At 30.8% G+C, this 11,462-nt stretch overlaps 1 protein-coding gene across 1 annotated transcript; it reads right to left on the bottom strand.

The window, feature by feature from the left end:
• Nucleotides 1-5,669: 5,669 nt before the first annotated feature.
• LOC133303297 (ethylene-response factor C3-like) lies at nucleotides 5,670-6,422 on the bottom strand. The gene has a single exon (XM_061503183.1). It carries the CDS (start codon nucleotides 6,420-6,422, stop codon nucleotides 5,670-5,672), a length of 753 nt encoding a protein of 250 aa, XP_061359167.1.
• Between the last annotated feature and the right edge of the window lie 5,040 nt (nucleotides 6,423-11,462).

Genomic DNA, 11,462 nt, shown 5'->3' with positions numbered 1-11,462 from the left:
CGTCTTTTTGATTGGCACTGCAGTGGCCCTTTGGTTGGGGTTTGAAGCAATATTACCTATTGAGAAATTCCTAACTTTAAATCTTTTTTTTTTTTTTGGGTACATTGCCAGTAGGTATCACCATTCAATCTTCTCCGGGCACTATGCCCTCGGAGTACGGCCCGTTTGGGCTAGCCCCCTCATTGTAACAGTGGGTGCACTAAGCTTCGCAACCGGAGAAAGGACGAGACTAATTCCCCAACCGAAGATTTTTGGCTTATCATCTATTTTTCAAGAAACTGCTTGAGGCAGAGTTTGATCCCTGCACCAAGGGATCCCTTGGGAGCTCAGCTGCCAACTGAGCTACCCTTGGGGGTTAACTTTAAATCTTTTTTAAAATTGAATCAATCGTGAAATAACATGCCATGTACGTCATGTGTATTGTGTATCTAGGAAGAATTCACTTTAAAACGACTAATTCTTATATACATCTATTCCATTTTTTAACATATTCCGAGTGTAAGGATTTGTTCTAAAGATTCAATTTCTATATTTTTATCCTTACTTTTAGAAATAAATAGGAATAAAAAAAATACAATGATTTTAAATTTATGCAAAATGCTTTTCTATTTCAAAAACATGGAATATATTTTCAAAAAGGTGTTCTTGACTGTTATTCAAAAGTTTTAATAATGGGTTATATATGTCTTATGCTGTAAAAATAAACAATAACTTTTATGCAGACATAGTAAAAAAGAGAGAGAAAGTGAGATGAGGAAGAAGAAAAAACTCAGGAGGCGTTTGGTAGAAGAAATTTTTTTTTTACCGAGAAAAATAATTTCTGGGAATATGATGGAAATTTTTTTTTCCTTTGTAAGTTACTAAAAGGTGTTTAGTAGACCAAAATTTTTCTGAGAATGTTGAGTTAATTTTACTAATGTTGTGTGTTAATTTTCCAATCACATGGGGAAAAAGCTATTCCACCCCTTCTATAGTAATCTTCCCCAACTATTTTACCTTGAAAAGCAAATGATGAGAAAAAAAATGTTTCTCAGCTATATTTTTACTTCACTTCCTACCAAACATAGACAAATAATTTTCCCACCCCATTTTTCTAGAAATTTTTTTTTTTACCTCCTACCAAACACCCTCTTATGGTCCCCACATTCTCATTGTGTTTGCCGGAAGAAAGAATAAATTTTCTCTAACATGATACATATATAAATTCTTTAATAATATATTTATGAAAAAAACATTTATTATTCTTATATTACATGAAAAGTGTTTTCTCATATTGTGACCTTTCAAATTGTGTGTAATTTCTTTTTAAATAAATGTGAAATTCACCATTAATTAAGTTACAATATGAGAAAATCAAATTCCTATATTTATATTAGACCTTTGAGACAATGATAGATCCTCGGGCAATTCTAATTGATTAGTAAAAATGAATTCTTTTTTTCAGTGTTTCAAACGTTGGGGACATTATTGATTAAAAAACATTATGGACATTTTTTATTCTAAGGAGAATAATTAAAACATTTATAAAGTTTTTCCTAAATTCTTTCCCCTTCACTTTTCGATGTCTTTTCTATAATGTTTTCTTTTGGTCGAAAATCCGGGCATTTTTTTTAGTTCATCTGAATATATACTATTATATTCTGTCTCTTTTATTTATTTATTTTAAAATATTACTCCTTTTGATAATGACGCTTATAAAAAATGGTATTCAAAACTATAAAAGACTGATATTGTTTCTGGAAGGATTCCTACTTATATAGCATAGTTCTATAGCACAAAATGGTTGAATTTGACTTATCAGTCGGTGTTCGGTGACAAGATTCGATTGGTGGGATACACGAGAAATAGTGTAAAAAAAATTATAGACAATAAAAGTTGATAATAACAAACTAGTCAGAAAATTATTTTCAAATGAAGATACTTTTTGAAATAATACTGATGAATATATTGGAGATTATTTTTGACGAAAGAACATATTAGAGTTCAACGTTACAAAACATTTTTATTTCATTTTCAAAAAAGACGATTGCTTGTGGAGCAGCTAATACACATTTTTTAACATCATCATTTCATTTTTTTTCCATCCCTATATACGTAATTTGACTATCCTTTCATGAGTGGATTAATTTGATATAATATTCTTAATTTCTCTCTCTGTTTTACTCTTTAAAATTCTATACATATCTATATCTATATTTTATTCTTATCAATCAATATCTCTGTTTTATGAAACGTGATCAGATCACAAAGTATTGGGTCAAACCACACACAATTGAACCTGATCTAAATAGGTTCCATTTGAAGTAGTGATTGGATATTAGAGGAATCATTGCTTTATTACGCGGGATATATAATTTTGCGGGATTGGATTCTTTAATGGAGGCACGAAGTGTTTTGACAGGAACAAGAGGGGGTGGAGTCCCTGCAAGATATTCTGACCCTCAAATTAGTATATAAACGATTGACTTAAGTATATAGCTAGGAAAAATGAATGTACCTGGATCTTGTCCTCTTTACTTATAATATGAGGCATGATCTACCTATAGACTCAGTATACCGTCTTTGTGTCGCGGTATGGCTGATATGCTTTTTAATTGGCCTGTTTGGGTGGCCTTTTGTGAAATCAGGGTGTCTGACGCACCTAAAATTGGCTTAGAAGTATTTGTGCATGTTTACGTGTTAGGCTTATTCCATAGTTTAGGGTATTTTAGTCATTGTCCATTATTTTATCTTTCCATTATGTGTTATCTCTTTCGATTGCACATAATCTCCTTTGATTTTGATTGGTTTTATTTTTCATTTTATTTTGTTTCGCTTATTGTTATTTGGTTGTTTTGGTTTAATAAAATTCAGAAAAGAAAAATAATCTCACAATTCTTGTGTTCGTTATTTCTATTTAGCTAATTGGCTATAGCTTCAACATATCAGTATCTGACACTCTTTTGCTTATCATTTTATGTGGGATGCCCCTTGGTGATTTATATTGTTGTGACTTAGCTGGAAGCTTGTCTTTGGTCATCGACTTAGTTGGGGTAATGGGTCACTAGGTCACTTGTTCAACTGGATTGAATCAGATATACTATTCACATATTAAAAATTCATAGGAAAAACTATCAATAATAGGCTTATTTTTTTTAAAACAAGCAAGATACCCTATGTTTTATATGTTTGCACTCTATTCCACCTCAGACCTACTTAAGAACTTGGTAGATATTCTAAATATTATTTTCTAATGATCAACGTATAGAATTTATTTACATTATATAGACCTATATCAATATTTATTTACCTAAAATAGAGCAAAATCTAAGGAAACAAATAGAAAACATATCTATCTTAATAATAATAGATAACCAATCTAAAATATTTGCATAATTCTTCCTGTTATATTTACAACAAACCTCTTCATTTGTCATAGCCCGATGGATCGGAAAGTACACAAGATGGTGAACAAACTTACATTGTGATATTGAAGTCAAGCATTTGATATAAAATATCTTAAAGACCAGCATGACAATTCCAACTTACTAAATACCTTCTCACAGTCAACTCCATTCAACTTCCCTTTTCTCTTTTCAATGAAATTTAAAATACACAATAGCGATATCTCATTCAATTCATATAAGATTCACATGTTGTTTCCAAAATATCTAACCCAGCTGAGTTGTCTACGTTCAGGTCCAAGATGGTATTCACATGTCATCATTGTTTATTAATTTCTAAGGTCTGTATGTAAGTAAATTCTCAGCTTCTTGTCCGGTGGGCAGTGGTTGACATTATCATTATCATGCTGTCAAAATAGGGATTAAGCACCCAAACAATTGAAAAAAATAAGCCACCTTGAAACTTAAAACATGAAGCTTTAACTAACACCAATCCATTTTTTTATAACTCATTTAAAAAAAAAGCATTTGATCGGTCCATGGTCGATTGCTTAACCAATCCAAAGGGCCGCTCGAACCGAAGAACCCACCAGATCACCGAGACCTGGGTCGACCTGGCCGATTTTTAAAACACTACGTACATTTAGGTATTGGCTGGATGAGGAGGTTGACAAACTTGATACTGCTAGTTGTTTATGCTGCTGAATAGCCCAAGGTTTGTGTTTACATGTATCTAATGCATTTTCTTATGAGTTCGATTTTTCTATCTTTGCGGCAGAAAAACTTATCTACCATAAACACATATTCACAAGGATCCGCCGGCGGATCCTAAAAGAAATATATCGATGGTAGACAAAAATTTTCTACCACAAAGACTGAAATACTTTTGCCTTTTCTTATTAGTTAAAATTTTATTTTGAACTCTTAATCTTTGTTGGTCTACTATTTTAGTGGGCCTTTATGGCTCCTAATGTTGATTCTGATCAGAACATATAAAACAAATAATATTTTATAGAAAAATATTTACACATTTATTTATATATATATATATATATATATATATATATATATATATATATATATATATATGGGAATGTTACACTTATCATCTATTTTTTTTACTATCTCTTACTATCAAATCTTAATCGTTGATTTCCGTCAATCTAACGGTTGTAATTTATTACAAATTAATAATTGATTAATAAGTATGACCCCATAAATTACAACCGTTAAATTGACGAAAATCATCGATTAAGATTTGGTAGTAACATGTAGTAAGAAAAAAATAGGTAATAAGTATAACCTCTCATATATATATATATATATATATGGGCTTAATGTTTCTAAAGTGAATGTAGATAAGTTATCTACATTCGCTCCCAAAACGACGTCATTTTGGGTCAAAAAATTAAAGAATTATAATGAAAAAGACTATTATAATCCTGAAATAAATTATAATAACAAAAATACCTTGATTTTCGTCTCAAAACGACATCGTTTTGGACTCAATGTAGATAAGTTATCTATATTGACGGTAGAAAAAGCGAACTATATATATATATATAGAGGCAGGATCATTTGACACCGGTGTCAAATTTTAAATTTGACACCTCATCTGAGAGCCGTTAGATCAAAAAAGATCAACGGTGTCACATGCTTGCAAATCAGAGTCGTTGATCTTTTTTGATCAAACGGCTCTCAGATGAGGTGTCAAGTTTAAAATTTGACACCGGTGTCAAAGGATCCTACCTCATATATATATATATATATATATATATATATATATATATATATATATATAAAATGCGATATAATTTAAATTTCTTACACCCATCGGTTGCACGAGTTGATTCTAACATGAAACTCACACGTGCGATGAATCACTCATTCACTTGTACAAGAATTATACAAATTATTAAACAAAATTTTAAATGGTACGAAACTTTTAAGAAGAAATAAAAAAAAGGAAAGAAAAAAGAGGCAGTCATCTTTTCCCTTTTCTATTCCCTCGTTTAAGAATTCCACGAATACAACAGAGAATGGACATTTCAAAAAATAAGAATAATTGCGAAATTTTACTTGAAGGCATTTTATTTTTATTTTTATACAATTGGACTCTTTCATCTTCTCTCCCATTAGATTTTGACGACAATGGAGGAATAAAAAATTAAAAAAACAATAATGGAGAAGATGAAAAGGGATGATGATTCCAAATCCCAGAAATATATGAAGTCATGAAAGAATCAACATTAGAAATAATGAACAAAATTCAACACCAGGAACTAGCTAACTCATGAGTTCAGAAGAAGTCAAGCTGAGAAGTTGTTCAAGATATTCAGAACCCAAATCCTCCAACACAAGCACATTTTCGGAAAGGATATCTAATTCTCTGCTATCCCTTTTGGTCTTTTTGTTACTAGCCTTGGACTTTCTTCTCATGGTGTGTTTCCTCTTGAGTGCTAGCACAGGAGAGGAACCAGCTTCCCACAATTTATTGTTAGCCATTTCTTCAAGTGATTCCCTCACCACTTCCTCTGGGAAATTCAGCACTGCCATAGAACCTCTTGTTGATAAAGCTGCTTGATCATAAGCTAATGCAGCTGCCTCTGCTGTGTCGAACGTCCCAATCCACACTCGAACCCCTTTTCTTGTTGAGTCCCTTATCTCTGCTGCGAATTTTCCCCATGGCCTTCTCCTCACTCCTCTGAAGGGCCTCTTCTCTCTGTTATTTTCCTTGAGTAGTGGTGGTGATGCTGATGCTGATGATGCATGTGTTTCTTTCACTTGTGCATAAGTTGAACAATTGGAGGAGACTTCTTGTGATTTGGTTCTGCCCAGAGAGCCTGAAGAGGAGTTTGAATCTGAAGATGATAATTCCTTTGTTTGTGAGTGGTCAGTGAAGTTGAAGGGAAGGGTGGTGTTGTCTTCATTGAAGATAAAGAAGTCTTCCCAGGAGAAAGATTCTGAAGAAACAGGGGAATTTGCAAGGGAAGAAGAGTTAAGGTTTTGGTACTGGAAAAAAGAAGTATCAAAATCCATTCTCTTGAATCAAAATACACACACCAACTATATTCAGCTGTTTTAGACTTTAGTATTATAGCCACAACTTGTGTGCTTTGAACAATGATTCGGGGTGCTTGCCTCCTTTATGTACCCACCGAAAGAAGGAAACATAACGACCAAAAGATTGATAGATAATAGATAAATCAATCGAACTAAAAAAATAAATAAAAAAATAGAGAGAATAAATTTGTTATAATAAAGTGTAATTTTGAATATGGGTTTAGTGCCTATCATTCAAAATGACACAAAGTGTATTCTTTTAGTGATTTACACATATCATACTCTGTATAATTCTGAAAAGTTATTTCTTTTTTTTCGTTTTACACGTCAGCGATGTGACTGAGAAGAGAAAATAAAAATATAATATTGAAGGGTACTATTGAAGGTTATCACAAGGAGGATGGATATGTCTTTGGATATCTATTTTATTATTAAATGGTACTATTGAAGGGTGGACATGGACCTATAGCCTTATGTAGTATATAATGATTACTTATTAGCATAATATAATAATAATTATTATTATAATAAAACATTGAAAGTACTATTTTCAAATATCAATATAGGCACGTGAGTCAAAGAAAAAATAAAGCAACGTGGGCAACTGAAAGAAGGTTCGGACCAACAGGGAGGCGACTCCCCCACAAAGGACGTAGATGCTGAATTCATTCATAACGAAACGAAAATGTTGTGTCTCTGTCTGGGTCACTGTCACTCACAAGGTTTCGTTTTGCTTGCTTTGTCGTATACACCTCCCTGAAGTGATTAGTGAGTGAGGATTAGCCAGTGATCACTTGGTATTGTAACCACTTTATAAATATAGGATTAGTGCTTATTAAAGAAAATTAGATAATAACAACGACTTATACACTTTAATTTGTAATTTAATTTTTATCACAATTATCAATGATGGAAACTTTTTCCATGTCTTCTTAAAAATAAATAATAGAGCGTAGCCACGCCCATGCCTTAGTTATGTTAGTAATTGAATGACTCTTTATAATGTCCTATGTGGATATTTTAATTTTGAAAAATATTAAATAGCACGAATATATATTTTCTATAAAACGATTTACGAATGAAGAAAATTATAGTATTTTTCTAAGTACTCATTATTTATTTATTTCGTTTTCAACTATGATTAATTATTATATATTCGTAATATATTTTATACAAAAAATTCACGTCAAATAACATTGTTTCTAATATTATTGTGTTGAGCTTAATAATGTTATTTTATTTATTTTATGTTCCAAAAAACCTAAGTTGGTAGTTAATTATCGGCCGGGAAAATATGCAAATACAAATATAATTTTGGGTAACAATATATCTATTAAAAATATTATCTTAATTGTTAATGAACCAATTATATATTAAATATTCAAGAGTTATTGGTATAATGTCGTGCTATTCAGATCCCAGAAATTTGATTTGTTTTAATAATATTGAGTTCGATTTCTAAGAATCAACTCCTAACAAAATCGATAGGTTTTTAAACCCCAAACTAGATTAATCATGCCATTATATATTCACATATATTACCTTATTATATTCATGAGACTCACATCACTCCATGAGAAGAGTATTGAGTGCACTATTGTATTGTATCTGTGTGCTATTTTCCATTCCAAGAACCTATCCTGTCTTATCTAAATTCTAAATCCTAAACGGCAGGGACCACACAGCATATGCTACGTTTACGTCAGCCGCCGGTGTGCCCTCTTTTGTCCCAAGGGCATATGCATGTATTTTGTAAATTTAAAGTGGTTCTTCTCGAAGACAAAATCAAAAGGAAAATTCCTCTTTTTTAATCATTGTATTGTATCCTTCAAAACAGTATAAAAAAAATCATGAAAACAGATTTATGCAGACGATTGCTTTGAATGAATTTTTTTAAAATGGGCATTGACAAGCAACTTGTAATAAATTATCTGCCACTTGCTTGATATTAAATATGCAATTGTCTATTAAAGGAAGAAGATACATGCATCTCTGTTTTCTCTACAACTTGTCCCAACAACAAACATATTTGACATCTGCTTTATCTGATAAGTACTGACGATATATATTTTTTGGCTCATGTATAAAGTATATATATGGAAAAAATATGTATTTATTTAAAGGACAAACACTTAAATAATTTTAAGAAAGAGGTAGACATAAAAAGATGCAATCTACATCTTTTTTCTTTTCTTTTTTGTCTTTGCTTTTTTTCAGTGAGACCCATATTATTTTGAGTTTTTTTTTTTCTCTTAAAAGAATTTAAGTTTATGTCCTTTCAAATGATATGAACTTTTTCATATATATATATATATATATATAGAAAAAACATTTCTGAAGCTACTTGAGATAAATTTATCTGCGGCCACCCCAAAGCTACGTTGTTTTGATTATTTATTTCCTTATATGTATTGATTCACCTTTGAATGGTTATGATTCCCCTTTTCTTTCTCTTCCTTTATCACCATTGATCCATTTTTGTACAGTTATGATTTAGTAGCCGGATAACTTTATCTCCGGCAGCATGAGAAATGATTATCTCCGGCTACTAAATCATAACCGTACAAAGATGGATCAACGGTGATAAAGGAAGAGAGAGAAAAGGGGAATCATAACCATTCGAAGGTGAATCAATAAATATAAAGAAATAAATAATCAAAACGACGTAGTTTTGGGGTGGCCGGAATATAAACTTATCTCAAGCAGCTTGAGAAATATTTTTCTCATATATATATATAAGATATGTTATTCTGCCTACCATACTAAAACGCCATTAAATTAGAATCTTAACTAACATTTTTATTTTTCTTTCTTCTTGAGATTCTGATCTAACAGTGGTGAAAGGTAGTAGACAAAAATAGACAGAAAAAATGACAGGTAGAATATCATATATATATATATATATATATATATATATATATATATATATATATATATATATATATATATATATATATATCAGCTAGTCCACCGGATTGTCTGGACTTAATTTCAAACGTCAAAGTCAAGAGGAATAACGTATAGAAGCCTTTGTTGAATATTGTTATCTCCCATTAATTGAAAGAGAGAGGAGAAATTTTAGATATTTTTTTTATCTGAATGAGCTTCAAGCTACGTAAGTTGATTATGCATAATAAATTCCGTTTGGAGGGCATTTCCGCCAAATACTTAAATCTCTTTATGCACTTATTTTATAAATATAAAAAAAATTCAGGCAATTCGTCCTAAGCACAAGTATTTAGATAAAAATATTAAAAAAATATTAAAAAAACTTTTTATTATGTTGGTAGCCTTATGCCCGTAGCAGCATAAAAATTTTTCGTCACTTGTTTAGAGTTTTCCGTCATAAATATGAATAAAATTGCATTGCTTAAATATTTAGTCCAAACATTTCGCCTGCGGTAAAAATTAATATAAAAATTACAAACATTAATCAAATTAGCATTGATAGATCAAAGCAAATAATCATAACATATTCTGTATAAAAATAATAATAATTATAACATATTGATAGATCATATTATAATTACCTCAACTTAACATTTTGTTATTGAGGGTATGATCTTAAAGCTCTAGCATAGACTCAAGGAGAGGGAAAAAAAGCAATATTTGTAAAACATATTAAGTTTATGGGTTTTGCAAATGTCCTGTAACATGAACATTCATATATCATGTCACTGAAATAAGTTTTTGTGGGACCCGTTAAATAATAGAAAAAATAAATAAATAAAAAACATTGCACGGAAACCAATCTGAGTGCAGGAGCTAAACAAAATTTCCTGTAACATAACTTTTGGTTTTCCCTAAGTTTATATATATATATTTATATAATACAATATAAAAGCCTTTTATATTTTATGGTTTTATGTTGGAGAGAAAAATTATCTTTTTTCAACCCTTTTGTATCTTTTTATTTGGGTTCATGTACCACCGACTCCAATTAATTTGGGATAAAGGTGTTGTTGATGTTGATGTCTGTTATAGAGAAAAACAAAAAGAAAATGAAATACGATATATATAAATATATGGGTTTAATTTCTGCATCTGCTGTATGTGCAGCAATCAAATACTTGCCATATATATACGTGAAAGTATTACATGTGAGGAATCATAACCATACAAAAGATGAAAGCATTAAATGTTGAGAATTATAACCATACATCTGTCATTTCTGTACGTATAGCGGCTGTAAAAATGATTTTCCCATATATATATATATATATATATATATATATATATATATATATATGTTATTCTGCCTACCCTTATTTTGCCTACCTCTCTTAACACCATTAGATTACAATCCCATCCAACGGTGGAGATTTGCATAATAAAATAAACAATTTTTCCCTTTCTTTCTCCTCGTTGCCTCCCGCACTCTTTCTTTCTCCTCCCCTTTCTCTCTATCGATTTTCGTAATTTATAACCTGAATTTATGTTTGAATCTAAATCCATGCAATGATTAATGACATGATAATTATGTTGGATAAGTATAATTTCCAAAATTTCTTGAATCTGATTTAATTGAACACAGCAGAAATCACAAAATTACAAAAAAAATGAAAACCACGAATAATCCTTCATTTGAATTAATCAACGATTACCGTAACGTTTCTACTTTGCTGTTGAAATTTGAAACGAATCAACTTATCTCCTTCTTCTTATCTTGTTTTTCACCTTGAAGTGATGAAAGGATCTCTGTTTCCTATATGTTACGCCCAACAACAAGCCTACCTGGTTCCATAACATAGGGCATCTGAGTTTATTCTTCATGACACCCCATTTCAATTTTTTATATAAATGCTCATGACAATGACTGAGTTGGATGAATTGAGAAAAAAACTTGCACCTTTTTTTTATGCTGAAGCGCCATTGATGAAAGAGAAAGGGGAGGAGAGAGAAAGAATGAGAGGCAGTGAGAAAGAAAAAGGGATAAAATAGTTTATTTTATATCATAAATCTCCACCGTTGAATGAGATTGTAATCTAACAGTATTGAATGTGGTAGGCAATATGA

Source organism: Gastrolobium bilobum, unplaced genomic scaffold, assembly GCF_033153095.1.
Source record: "Gastrolobium bilobum isolate Gb01-03AN ecotype WA unplaced genomic scaffold, APGP_CSIRO_Gbil_v1 utg8503, whole genome shotgun sequence".
Lineage (NCBI taxonomy): Eukaryota > Viridiplantae > Streptophyta > Magnoliopsida > Fabales > Fabaceae > Gastrolobium > Gastrolobium bilobum.
Note: the sequence above shows the minus strand (reverse complement) of the source record. Positions and strands in the feature narration are given on the sequence as shown.

Excerpts from the sequence above, each read along its gene's own strand:
- LOC133303297 (XM_061503183.1), bottom strand. The coding sequence starts at position 6,422 with ATGGATTTTGATACTTCTTTTTTCCAGTACCAAAACCTTAACTCTTCT.